Source organism: Telmatherina bonti (assembly GCF_933228915.1).
Source record: "Telmatherina bonti genome assembly, chromosome: 22".
NCBI classification, from domain to species: domain Eukaryota; kingdom Metazoa; phylum Chordata; class Actinopteri; order Atheriniformes; family Telmatherinidae; genus Telmatherina; species Telmatherina bonti.
Genome location: NC_136631.1, coordinates 17,524,404 through 17,539,236, shown reverse-complemented (window position 1 = coordinate 17,539,236; position 14,833 = coordinate 17,524,404). Strand labels below are relative to the sequence as shown.

The 14,833-nt window shown below is 38.9% G+C and overlaps 1 protein-coding gene across 1 annotated transcript; it reads right to left on the bottom strand.

Moving 5' to 3' along the window:
- Positions 1-1,947: 1,947 nt before the first annotated feature.
- itpka (inositol-trisphosphate 3-kinase A) lies at positions 1,948-13,327 on the bottom strand (the record flags this gene model as incomplete). The annotated part of the gene is made up of 7 exons (XM_079261597.1): positions 1,948-2,220; positions 3,896-3,967; positions 4,409-4,510; positions 5,058-5,262; positions 7,304-7,517; positions 8,720-8,816; positions 12,917-13,327. The coding sequence occupies 7 exons, from the start codon at positions 13,325-13,327 to the stop codon at positions 1,948-1,950; spliced, it is 1,374 nt and encodes a 457-aa protein (XP_079117723.1).
- Between the last annotated feature and the right edge of the window lie 1,506 nt (positions 13,328-14,833).

Sequence of the window (14,833 nt, the reverse complement as noted above, 5' to 3'; positions counted from 1 at the left end):
ATGCTGCAGAGTTGTTTCTCAGAAAACAATCTCATCTCAAATGGAAAGAAAGACTGGGCACACTACCTGTGGTCAGATGAGTCCAGTTATTCATCTCCATTTGAGATGAGCCTGCATGACTCTGCATAAGAAAAATGCTGATGGCATCAGTAAGTTGGTAATTTGTGACAGGACCACTGATGCAAAGGAATACATCAACTTACCTATGAGATCAGTGGTTAATTAGGTACACAATGTGAGTGCATGACTGGCCTCCCTGTAGTCCAACTGTTCAGTCTGTTGCTGGTATTAAGTTCTAAATTTGTAGACAATTTCTGAAGGACATAAAGATGGACAGTGAAAGTGGACAATCGCTTCCATTGTACAAGCACCTGTTATATAAACCTTTAAACACATTAATTAACAAGATACAAAAATTTAGTCATTTTATTTTAGAACAAAAGAGAGGTTAATCAGAATCTACCAATGTTCTTACTAATTAGTAAAATATTTTGAATGGCCTCTCTTACTATAAGTCCCAGTATAATATACTTAGCCTGCAGGCAGTCTTTAGAAATGTCTGATAATTTAATACTAACTGCAAATGTTCACTGGAATAAAACTCTGCACATGATACTTTTGTGTTTTTGTGTCTCCTAATGTTGAATCTGTTGGCATTAGAAAGGGTTACTCTACATTTACAGGTGCAGTGGTAGTAGTATCTGTGTTTGCCCAGCAGGTGGTGGTCTTCAGCTTTAAAGTGCAACAGATTGCTATGAAGCGTTAGCAGATGCATTAAGTGGACGTTTCTGTTGTGTATTTATGTTTTCTTTCATGTTCTCCTGCAGTTTTCACTCATGTGACTTTGTGTTAGACCTTAGCATATAGATATTTTACATGATTATACTTTTTTTTTTTTTTTTTTAAAAAACTGTTTTAGTTCAATTGGTTTACTGCCTATTCTTTCACATTGGCTTATAATCTTTTTTTTTTTTTTTTTTTTGTTTACATTTCTTAAATGAGACTGCAAAGGCATTCAAAACACATTTTAGTCTTTCACCATACCCTTGTCCCAGATAAATCAATATTTATTCATCTAATTGGTGTGTGTTTGCTCGCCTACACACTGGTCCCAGTGATATCAAACGTAATGGAGTGGACTCAGTCCTTAGCAACGTGTGCAAGATTAAAATAGTGTTTAACTGTGCAAACCAGTAGAAACTGCATGTTTTCATTTAGATTTCATGCACATGTTGATCATTTAATGTTTCACAACATAGATCATATCTGAGCTTTTATAATAAACCACTGTAAAATGTGGTACGACAAACGGTGCAGCATTAAGTGTTACAGTAGAAATTACAAGTTTGATTACAGGAATAAATCAATAAAAAGCAAGTTGCTATACAGTAAAATACAGGATTCCAAAACAGGGGCACACATAATGTAGTCAGATCATAATGCAGCGTGAAGTGCTATCATGGGGAATGTGTTAATGTAGTTACACAACTTTCAGTTCTGTCAGTCAGTTTCATCTCAAACAGTTTAATTTCTCATCAAAGTTGATGCGTCCAATAGATGTGTGAAGTGCAACCTGAGTTGTAAACTGGCACACACATTTTTTTATTCAGTTCTGAGCATTTTCTGCACATTTAACTTTTTGTTTCTGAAACTGAAAAGCAGAACCCCCCCCCCCCCACCCCTTTTACTTCTGTTGGTGTTGTAGGAAGTTGAATTAGTGTCAGTGCATTTGCTCAATCGTTCAGTTATTTGAGTGAAATTTCTCTGCTTCTCTCTGTTCAGGGTCCATCGGGCCTTTTCTGTCAATGCCAGTGAATGTACATGATGTAACATTTGTTTGGGTGCAGAACATTTTAATGTTGTACCATTTCTGAACTTACAGATGGCCAAAATCCAAAATCTAATTATTTAAAACTCTGTGATGTCCATTAAGCAACTGGTCAAAAGTCACTGGTCAAAACTTTCTGTTGTTTGGCTGTTTTCCTCGGTAACTGAGCAACTGAGTTCTTTGTTGGGTTCTTCGTCCCTTACACACTCCAGTGTGTGGTAGAGGTTGTCCAACCCCCACAGGTAACCATCCTCCCGGTTGCCTTCCTGCCAAGGAATGTCATGTTTTAATGTCTGGCCCTCTGGTAAGGCTGTGGTCTTGCCAAAGTCAATCATCCAGATCTCTGCTTTGCCCGTGTGGTCATGGATAAAGAGGAGAGAGCTGCCAATGACCTGATAAAAAAACAAAGAAGGGTTGATAATTAGTTTGTTTTTTTTTAATTAAAGGAAATAAACAACATTAAATGTTAAAGAGAAGGACACAAACACAATTTGGGAACCTTAAATTTGTTTTCACAATCTGTCAAACTCTGCTGGAGGGTTAAACACCCCCAATAAACAAGGCCCTTTCTACAAATCCTTCCTCATTCAGTGAGTATGAATCTATAAATATGCTAATGAGCTCCACCCACAGTCTGGCCTCCCAGCACTTCCTCAAAAGTCTCTGCAAACTCTGCTGCTTTTTGCTTTCTGCTTTATAAAAACCAAACAGCAGTACAATGATCATGGCTGTTACCTGTCCCTGAGCACTTGGATTATGGGCTTTTCATATAAAGCAAATACTTGGACTTAGTTTATTTTCAGCCACACATCAGTACAGTTGCAGAGGCCTCATTGACTTTCTGCCCAGGATACAGTGTGCAGCCATCTACACAAGAAAACCTGCTTCCCCATAGGCTTCCTGAGCTGCAAACACAGTGTGTCCCTGAGGAACAGCTGGCAGGAAACACTGCTCGGCTTTTTCCGCAGCAAGATGTGTTGCAAATGAGAGTGTGGTAGAGAGAAACCTAACCAGACAAAAGAAAAACAAGAAAACTTGCATGCTCCGTCATATTCACAGTGCGTTCAGGATCATCAGCTGTAATAGTGTAGGTGTTCATGATGCGTTTACTGGCAAACCTAGCCGTTGCAGTTCCTGCCTCTCACCATTCCACTCTGCCCGACTTGCCTGCTCTGCCAGCAGTTGCTGCCTTTTTCATGAGTCAGACTTTTAGTGAGCAACTCTCTTGTGGTTCAGTCACACCAGAGCAGTGGAGTCCCAGCAGAGAACTGCCTGCCCTGTTGTCTCGAGATAAAACCCATAAAAAGAAATAGACTTTTTGGAAATGTCTGGCCATGTATCTTAGATTAAAAGATGGAACAGCATTTTATTATCATGTTAGTGGCTATACCCAGCTGGTTGTGGGTCATATTTATGAACTATTTATGGTTTTCTGACAAATGAAAACTGTAGACTTGTGGCTTCTCTGGTATTTGTCATCAGGTAACCTTCAGATTGGGCACGAACGTTTTCAGTCCCATAAACAAAGCATGTCTCTTCTACTATTTTAGCAAGCTGAAGAAAACACACTAACTTGTTTCTCCGTCTGGCTTGTTCTAACTTCTTCCATAACTTGTTACAGCCTCACCTAGAAAACTGGGAGGACTGCTTAATAGCGGTTCCTTGAAATGGCCAACATCTTTCTTAGTTTGAGAGTAGTGCTTTGAACATCGAAAGCAGAAATCATCAGCCATTTTGTTCATGGCTTATTTTCCAAGTGATGCATCTTAAAACACATATATGGACATGTTAACATGGTAGAAAAGCTGATTTCTAGCAAAGCGGGACTTTAAACTTTGACCTCTCTGTTGTATGAAAACATTAATCTGTGCTAATCTTACATTTTTTCAAAAAAAAGTATTTAGCAAAAATAAAGGAATTGTTTAGTGTTGACTGGCACATGCCATCACATGATACAAACTGGAAAAATGGCGCCAGTCTCCCAAATGTAATTTCTGATATATTTTCAAAACCACAAATTTTTTTTCATTAACTTGTGAGTCATTTTCACAGCTGATAACTCATCACCTCATGTCGCTGGAAGAAGTAGGACGTGTTCAGGGCTTGCCGGATCTCTTCCAGCCTGTTCAAATACGACATCTGTGTTTCAAGTAAAAACAGAAAAAAGGTGTTGAATCAGTTCATCCATCCATAAAATATACACGTGCCGCAGAGCAAGATGTAGGCTGGGTGTGTGTTTGAAAGTCAAAAACTCAAAGCACCTTCGAGTGGGAGTATTTACTTTTTGCCTTGCATTAGGGATTGCTCTGCTTTTGCAGTTTAAATACAGATCTGGATTTGGCCCAATATTTGCCAATGAACAGGGCCTTACCTTTTCCAATGAAATGGCAGAGAAAACAAAAGAATTGTGTACGCACTGTCTAAACATTGAACACGGATGTGAGAGCATACACAGCTCACACTTCAGTTGAATAAGGCTTCGACGAAGCCTTTTTTGTTTATGCACTGTACTGTAAAGCAAGTTTGTGCCTAACTTGTATAGATACAGCAACATGTGTACATGAGTTGTCTGCCACGTACTATGATGTTGACATCGCCTCCTACAAAGTCCTTGAACACCTTGATGACATCCTGCTTCGATCTGGTTTTCTTGAAGTCAGTTCGACATGTACCATCATGTTTCTAAAGAGGCAAAAATAAATAAAACAATCTCTTTGTAAGCATATAATGACCATGTATCTCATGATGACAAAACAAAATTAAGTTTATGGTTTGTGTTGTCAAAGAAATTACAGACTAGAAGAACACATTAATATGAGCTGTAAGTCATAATACTTCTATTTAAGGAGTAGGTACACCTGTGAGGCAACTGTGGAAAGGTAAAAAATCTGGAGATGAATGAAAGAACATTTTTATAACACTGAAAACACTCAAAAGTACAGCATCCTCTATCATTCCAAGCATAAGAATTAAGGAATCCCAAAAAGCCTGACCACCCAAACTGAGTGATTTGGTACAAAGACCGTTGGTTAAAAGGAACACACACAGGTCCACGGCGACTGTGAGTAAAATCCAAAGATCCAATGGGAAGATGAGAGGCCATCTCTACCACCAATCAGAGCTTAGTGGTAGAGATGTCTGACAAAAGCCATTTCTTACTAAAAGCTTCATTCTTATGAAACTTGGTTACATATAAACAATATGTCACTAGAATTTACAACATGACTACCTTGATCCCCTCTATCCTGAAGCCCAGGGTGTTGGTGGAGCTCATGGTCTCCCTCCACTGCATGTAGCGAGGTTTGGTGACACCCTGTTGGGAATGTTCCTGAGGAGTCGGACCATTACTGTCCACTTCCACCATCTTCTTGTAAAGGTCCTCCCTTGGTTTGGGCCGCTCCCTCGCTCGCACAAGTTCCTCCTCCAGGTAAGTCCTTTCACAAAAGCAAGAAAAATCATTTTACTGATGAATTCTCTGTGCGTAGATACTATTCTTACAATGTGTTTCCAAAGGTTTCAGATTCCCACCTTTAGGAGATACTAAACAGTCATTTGAAAAGACGTGGCACCTTCTGATTTAGAGGTTTTATGCTTCAGTGCATTGGGAAAAATAATCTGGTCATGGCAACAGCCCTACATACTGCTTTGTGCCCTTACTTATGAAACAAAAACTATGTCAAAATGCAGAAGCAACATGTGAAGAACAAAGATAAAGTAATGATTTAGCAGATGTAGATCCTCCTTTGACAGCCCAGCTGAGAAGCAATCCTTTTCTGTTTTATCTTATCAGTTGCTCACACCACTGTGAGGGAAGTTTGTCCCACTCTTGTTTACAACAATTGTTTCAGTTCATTGAGGTTTGATTGACATTTTATTTGCACAAATTTTATGCAAAAATAATGTTGGTTCTGCAACACTATTAAATCCTCTGTTTTTGTCCGAGATTCTGCTGCAGATTTGCTGCTGTGCTAGCGTTACTTTCTTGTTTAATGACCAGATTTAGCTGTCAGGAAGATGATATTACATTTGACTGAAGAATACTTTGATATTCAAAGGAGCTCATTTTTGGCCCAACGGCGGCAAGGTGCCCAGGTCCTGTGGTTGCAAAACAACACCTACTAATCACCACTCTAACACCGCGCTGCACAGCTGGCATCAAGTGTTTGAGATGGTGTTCTGGTTTAGTGTTTGATTTTGTGGATCATCTCCACCTTGGTCACATCTATCAAAAGGACACTTTTCCAAAAGTTTAGTAGTTTGTTCAGATTCAAACTGTGCCACATTTAACATCCTAACTGAGGCCTGTAGGCTCTTCAGATTTTTTTAGTTCATGCAAAACAGCGCTGTTGATCTGAAGTAGCATTAATCATCTTGAGACCCGGCTGGAACCCGATTTCATTTATCTATTTTTTAAATGATGCCATCTTATGTAAAACCTTAGAATTAAAAGGGGTTTACTTTTTCATGTGACCTTACACAGACAAGACACTCGTGTTGTTCATTACATTTTCTTTTTCTGCACTAAATATGAGAAAGATCTGCTGTTCATATGTAACGATGCATATAAGGGAGGAAGCCCAGATAAAGTAGCTGCGTGTACCGCTGAGAACAACACACTGTAGTTGTCCTAATCCTTTTTGGTGAACGGTACAGTATTGCACTCACCATTGGCTTACACATAGTAAAGAGTTATGTGCAAACAGATGTGAATTTCAGTTTCAGTTTGTGAGCTACACTTCCTCTGTGCCAAAGAGGGAAGCTGAGAGGAGACTCCTGTGTGCAGCATTTAACTGTGTGAAAGCCTGAGTGTGTGTTTGTGCAAGTTAGCGGTTTTGCAACTTTGTGGTTGAGTGTTTTTGACAAAGGGGAGTCTCCAGGGACACCCTACGTGCGCATATGTGTGAGAGCGTATAAACAGCCTCATACTACAAACACGCACAAGCAGGAGGTAGATAATAAAGCAATTAACTTGAGTCTGTATGTAAAGTTAGTGCATGTCTATGCCTGACTGTGCGTCTGTAAGAATTTGTGTAAGAGCGTTCGCTTGTCTAATAAAGCATTTTGTTCATATGTGTACGCCTGTGCATGTACAAACATGCATATATTCGTCCATGAGTGCATTCATGCATTTATGTATTTGTGTAGTTGTGTAGTTGAAACACTGAGGCGCTTCACCCGCTGTGGCAGGAAGCTAAGCATACAGCCTGCAGTTACAACAGGTGTTCCCCTATAAAGCCAAACCACGTCAGGGTGCTTAAACTGTCACACGTCTGCACTTTATTATGTCTAGTCCATTCCCACAGAACATGATCATCGATTCTTAAACAGCAAACACACGAATAGATGGGAAATAATTTCCAAGTCAGTGCAGAATTCTATTAATCTTACTGCCTGCATTAAAAATAAGAAGAAAAAATGCAACTAAACAGATGAACATTGGTAATAAACAACGAGACAGAGACCTCACTCCCTTACCTCACTCCCATCTTGCAGTCCATCACATTAGGGTGGTTAAAGTCTGTCAGCAGGTCAGTCATGTGAAGGAAAGACTCTCCATCCTTTTCCACGACGCCGTGGTATCCAGGGACAAAATGGAGCAGTGCGTCATCCCTCAGCTTCTCGAAACACTCCATCTCATTCTCTGAGTACTTTTTCAGAATGGTGCCCTCACCTGCAGCTTTGAAGTTGCCTGAGATGAGATAAAGATGCTTTTCAGACGCGCAAAATATTATGATTCTGTTAGACTGTCAAGGAATTCACTCACCTTTCATGTGGAGATTAAAGAGATATTTTAGAATCATAGGGTGTGACCTTAGTGTGTGAATTCCTGAGACGTGTATCTAAGTCCAAGATGGATGTTACAGGAAAACACGGCTTGACAGGAGTTTAAGCCATCATCCACGATGACAAGCAGCAATCTTTTCACTTTTTTTTTTTTTTTTTTTTTTTTTTTTTACGCCTTTACCTGAATATATTCCTATTTACAATGATTGTCAAGCAAATTCAAAATAAGCTTGGCACAAAAGTATTCTAAAGAAGAAAAATGGGAACCATACAAATTCCCATGAACTGGTTTAAAGCATTAAAAGCCTCAGTGTTGTCTTTCCACATGATCGAGTGAATGCTAAAAATGTTGTTGCAATTATTTGGGACTGAAACCAATAGTTATAAATTGCATATTGATGCTGAAACATCAGATGATTTATATTTCACGTGTATGCAAACATGGTTTTATATGGCCATAAGATTGTTCATTTAAAAAATTCTAACACTGAATTTGACATTTCTTATGCAATTTACAAAACTAAAAGAATATTTGAAAACCCCTGTTTATCATCTTTATTGATGGCAAATGATAATAAGATAAAATGGATGGAGTTGTATTTATTTAAAAAAAAACACAATTACTCAATATCAATGAAATAAAAATGCTATTTTGATTTTTTTATTTAATTTAAAGAGGAACGTGTCCTATGTGTGAAATCAGAAGTCTTTGTTTCAGGCTGTGTTACAGGTTGCACAAATGATCAGAGATATATTGGAGGTGACTAACTGGAAACCATGGAGAAAACAAACAGAAAAATGGAGGGAATTCTTCACTAAAATGTTTAAAGTGGAAATGTTTGATTATTCCTCCATGTGAAGCTAGCAGCTCATCAGTCACAAGTTCAATGTTTGCTTCAGCGCTCCTTCAGAATGTGTCCATCTGTCACTCAGTGCTTTCATACGCCTTAAAACAAACATCTTCAGCAAGCTTTCATTTAAAAACATCTTTTGTAAACTTTTCTTGTTTCGATTAATCTTTTTAAAATAACTTACTGAACTCAATTTAAAAACATTGACAGTGGGATTTGCCTGAAATGTGTATGACAGGATCTGAATGAATCCCACCTTTATGTCCGGCGAGCTGAACCCAGCTCAGTTTTTTCCTGTGGGTAGCGTTGAAGGGCCAGCGAATGTATGTCTTTAGTTTCCACCAAGACTTGCTCTGTTGGAGGAATGCAAGAAAGTAAGCAGAAATAAAGAAAAACTATTTATAATAAAAACATTTATTATATACACAAGGTAGACTGTTTAACACATATGTTTTAGAGTTCATCTGATCACGTAACTGATAAAAGGAAAAAGCAGTGAAAACTGACTTCAGTCCACCCAATAATATCTGAGTGGAAATCTGATCACATAAGCAGTTCTGGCCAGTAAATCTGATGCCAGGCTTTATGTTTTCCATTGCATGAAACCTTTCAATGTAGGTCAGTCAGATGGAAACTCATATCAGCGTTCAACATCTCTATTCAGCATCTCCATCGTGGTGTGGAAATGGCCTCGTCCTCCTAATCAAAACCAGAAAAACCTTCTGCCTAACACCAAAGGGGAAAAAAATGAACAACACATTATGCAAACATAATTCACATTTAATTTCACATTTAGTGAAGAGTGAGAAATCTCCCAGCTGTTGTGAAATTCCAGAAATTCAGGAGAACATCTGAAAGATCAACATCAAAAGAAAAAAAAAATCTAGACAGCCTCTGCCCTTCTTTTCAGCCTCTCAACACCCACTCTCTTGTTAGCAGCTTCTCGTGTGTCGTATGACTAACCGCAGAAAATTAAAGTTGGCAAAAAAAAAAAAAAAAAAACACTGACCAAAAACAATATATAACCAAGAAATGAATTATCTGTGTGTTTTATGCTTATTTTTTTTGGATGTTTTTGTGCTCTCGACCTTTACACCACACACATGTAGTTATTCCTCCAGATGATCACGTGGAATATAATGCAGGGTAAAGTTACACGTCTTTGGTGTGGGAAATGAAAGCTGGTATTTGTTCTTCATTCCAGTCTTTAAGTTATAAAAAGGTCAATTTATTTCATTAGTTGTAAATGAAACAGGAAATGAAACGATGACTCTTGATCATGCAGCAGCTCAGCTCATGTCTCACACCTCCTCACTAAAAGCAGATCTTTGTTGCAGCCAGGCAGGGCTTTTCTAAATGTCAGGTGAAAAGCTTCACTCGCTCATTTACTAATCATAATTCATTTTGAAGAGTTAAGACTTTGATTGCTGCTCTACTGCAATGACGTTTCACACGAATCTGTACATTATGTTTTGTAGTTAATCAGACAGATGACTGTAAATCAAGTGAAATACATTAAATAAAGACTCTCAAGCGTTAAAGTGAACAAAAAGGACTGGAAACAGAACCAGGTTTTGGTGTAAACAGAATCAACATGCACGTCTTTGGCCAGTATTTCTGTTGTCTAAATGTTCTGGGTTTGAAACTCCAGGTTATCCCGCCTCCCCTCCCCGAGGCTGCGCTGACCTTAATAACAGACAACACAGAATTTCTCCTGATAACACTATGAGACAGAGAGCATATCTTCCATCAAGGTCAATGTCTTTTCTCAGGGCTTCAGAGAAACTTAATGAGCTCTTCTTTTGACTGTGATTCGCATCACCAATCAGTTGTTTTTTTGACAAATGCCAATGATCACAAACCTCCACCTCTTCTCTTTCAATGGAGAGCAAAAACTGTTTCACTCTCGAGTTAGAGCTTGAGATAACTAATCCGTCTACGGAGAGAGCGGTTTATCAATTAATATCAGCAAAGACAAAAACAGTGCAAAAGTCCTGCATTCAACTCTCTACTTAGGTGAAATTAACGACATATTATTGGCACCAAAACAGTGATCTTTCTGAGGTAAACTTGTCTCTCTGAACTATGACTTTATCAGATTGCACATGTTTTATGTGGCAGAAAGGGCATAAAAACAATATTGTTTTACATAAACATGAACTGATACTAAAGAAATTGTTTTATGAGCTTACTTTTACCCATTTTAAACAGCAGATTGTTGAAAACTTCAGCTCATTTTGAAAGGATTTTATTCATGATCTAATTCTAAAAATAACTACTTCCTATAGTTGTCCACCATATACAGCACAATACTTCTCCCTATGCCAAAGATAAACAGAAATACTTTATGCCTTAATACTCAAATGCTCAACAGTTTAAATTATTATAACTAGAGGTCTATACTGATGCTTTCTCATTGGTTGCATCAGCACCCTACATATCAGTCTTCTCCTATGTCAGATGCACCTTCTCTTTGAAACACAAGTCCTGCTGTCACACACTGACTCAACAACACGCTGATCGAAAAGAGGTTGTCAATAGCAACCTTAAAACCATACACAGTGGAAATCAACCATCCTGCAACTTAAAAGTGTTGCACGCTGATCTTAACTAATGCTCTTGTCAAGCTGTTGTGTCATTCTGAAAAGTCAAATGTACAAAATCCCAAATTATCCCTGTTGTGACAAAGAGCCTGTTTTTCCACATGCTCAAATGTTCCGTCAGTTCCATTGTCTAAAATGATTTTCAATGTGCATCATCGACCAGGAATTTCTCTGTAATGCAATGTAACTGCATTGAAGTGTGAACGAGCAGAAGCTTCAGATGTTTTTAGCTTCCTGAAGCGTGTTTTTCTTTTTTTTGGTAAATGTCAAAGGCCAAGGCTAAAATTGGACATTGACCACAAAAAATATTATTACACAACGACATGTTAGCCTGATCTGTGTGTGGGTGTTTTTTTTTTTCTGTGGGTTGAAGGGACAAATGCATAAATGTGGTTATGTGCATGGGTTTACATGACCAACACATTTCCATTTCGACTGAGGATGTCTTTACTAACCAGTAAAGAGCAACCTAAAATTAACTTTTCTCCAGAAAAAAAATAAAATCAAACTAAGCCCTGATGGCCTGGACACCGTCGACTTTGACAAGATCCAATCTGTTCAGTCTGTTTAAAGGAAAGTGACAGCTGCAGACCTTGTATAGAGAAGCCAAAGATCCATAAAGCACATGCATGCACACCTTGTGACAGTCCGAGTCTACCATGGTGACGGCAGAGACAAAAAGCAGATTGTGGAGTTAACAATAGAGCTAAAACAAACAGGTGAATCATGTGCTCACACTTAACTTACCAATTACCAAGAAACACAATTTGTTCAAATCAAAATGTGTTTTATTTCCAGATGATGATTTTTTTTCCCCCAAAAAAATGTCAAAGGCAAGCAAACGTCCACCCTCAGTGTTGATTTAACTAAAAAATACAACCCTTTAAGTCTGGTGTGTGAGCTGAGATGTGTGTTGTTAAAGATCAGGACAAACTGTTCCAAAGCATAAATTTCAATGATCTCACATTTCACACACAACAGGATATTCCTTTTTTCTTTTTTTTGTACAGAATGCATGAGTAATCCACACACAAAATGAGTACAGACAAGAACATAAAGAGAGGGAATGTGTTTTTCCGCGCATGATGCTTCCATGCAGCCTTGATGATAAGAATCAATAAACAGGATGGCACACACTCCAGATAAAGTAGTCCATCATTCACTTCAATGCTCGGTTGGGGCAGTCAGAGGCTTTGTTGGGTTGGTTTCAGTTCATATAGCAGCAGGGATCATTAAAGTGACAGGAAATGCTTTGATAACCCATTAAACATAAGGAGAGATAACATCATTTCACAATGGAAAATCTAATTTCCTGGTCATCGTCCTGCGCTCTTTGGCAGGGCTCTCGAAGTCTGTCTAAACATTTTTCTCCCTCTTACATATGTTCTACCTGAAAGAAAGTGTCAACTCTGACAGGAACTCCTTCAAAAGTGAAATCCTCCAGATCTCAAACCATCCAGAAGCACAAAACGGACCCAAAAATAACCCCTGAAATGTGGAAGTGCCTTATGTCCCATTTGAAGCCCTTACTGGAAGGCTTGTTTAGACGTTTATGTATCTTGAAAATAAACTAAACCTTTTGAAGCAATCATGTTATCACTGTAATTGCCTCGTCTCTGCAGTTAAATAGGTCCCAGTGGTCTTTTCAGAAGAAGCAGTTTGCTGACTGCTGTTTACATGCCGCTGAGCCAAACGTCAGGTTTTTCCTGTTACTGTGTAATAACAGACTTCCGAGGAGTTTTAATCGATTATACAGATACAATCTGCCACTGATATTTTAAAGTAAAGAATCACTTAAAAAAAAAAAAAAATAAAAAAAATTAAAAAAAAAAGTATAGGCTACTACTCACCTCTCCAGGGTCTATCAGGTGCTCCAAAGTGATGATTCCTTTGCTTTTGCTCTCGTTGTCACTGAGCAAGTCATCCTCGGACTCCAGAACAGAGGACCCTGTCGATGAGATGGAGGAGTTGGATAGTTTTCTACGCAAAGTACCGTCCACTGCATCGTCCCAGTCCTCCTCCTGAATCTCCCGGGCGGAGCCGCCTCCCTCCGAGGTGATGGTGACCTGCGGTACACGGGGCGCATCCATCACAGCCGGTGCTCCGGACGTCGGGGCGACCTGAGCGGCTTTCTGTATGAGTTCATTGCAAATTTGGGAAGACTTCCCCGCTGCTCTTCTCTCCAAACGTGCCTCGTCGTTTACTCCAGTTGGAGAAAGCAGGAAATCTTTGGAAGACCTTCTCCTGTACTCTTTGGGCATTTAGAAAAGGTCGCGGAGGCGGACGATGAGGAACAGAAAGCGCTTTCTCTTCAGACGTCAAATCTGATCATTTCACTTCCAGAAAGTTCAGACGCAGAGCAGCGGAACTTCAAGCGTCTGCTGGATCCATTGCGGCACGTCCCAGTCCGGAGCTTTACCGCTTATAAAGCCTCTGCCCGCCTCTGCGCTCTTCGCCTGCTGTCGGTAAGGGGAACCCTTGTTTAGTGGTGGCGTGCCTCGCGCCTTGACGCGCGGTTGAACGCGCGCGCGCACTCACACAAGCTTACGGCGTTAATTATCTTCCGCATTGCCTCCCTTTCGCTTCCTGACTGAAAGAATTTAAACCAGCTGATACGTTAAAAAAATTAAATTAAATTTTTAAAAATGTGGAGGTTTTTTTTCAACTTTTACACAAATCTGAGCACGAAGTGGACTTTTAATCAACACGGACTGGAAAAAAAAAAGAATGTTATCAGCTCTACTTTTATCTAAATACCTGCTCGCGCACGCGAAGTAGAGTCGAAAACACAAAGATTATTTGAGTCTAAAGACAAAAAAAAACTTAACAAAATTTGTTTTATTTTCTTGTCAGCTGAAGAAAAAATGAAGTAAGTTACGTGAGTTAGAAACTAATAATTGCCCAAGAAGTTATGCAATAATTCTGCCTCACTGATTTCATTTGAGCAAATTAGTGACATTCACTAAATTAGATGTGTTGTACAAAAGGTCAGATTTTTCCATGGGCTGTAGTAATGTACTGAACCAGCACTCAGATGAGATTCATGTGAATTGTATCTACTTATCAAGGGCTTGTTTGAGTAAACAACTTGCAGCCATTGTTCATGGTGAAGTATGACCCTGTCTTTAAAAGTCAGTCATTAAAGAGAACACATTAGCACTGTTTATATGATCAGTGTATAACACTTTGTTCTCTGATGACAAAAGACAATAAAAAGAATGAGATGGCGATCATGTTTCGATTTTGCTTTTTAAAAAGTGAAAATGAAGCCATATCTGAATTAATAAACATAAGCAACTTTTTTTTTCCAGATTATGTCCATACAGTACAGAGGTGGATTGTAGGTGTGGTGATTACACAGTCAATCAAACCTGATTGTTTGAGGTGTTTATAAAGGGGGGTTCTGAATTTTGCCCATTAGTAAAAGAGTTATGATGAGGGAAAAGGAAAGACAGGATAATGGCACCCATGGCAGCAGGGTTAACACCCTATGGCCTCTCTGCAGAGTAACTACTTAAACAAACAGGGCAGCATTGTGCTGTGGAAACAAAAATGGCTGCACAGAGCTTTGCTGAAGGTAATACCATGACGTAAACTTTTTATTGGAATGCTGAACAACCATAAAAGAGTGTATTTTGCGTCATTGTTGAAGTGTAGATCAGTGTTTGGTCAGACAAAAAAAAAGTTACTGATAATGCATTCCTTTAACATTTCCTGCATGGTCAGTTTTTTTGTTTTTTTTTTAATAGTCTTTAGTTTCAAAATAA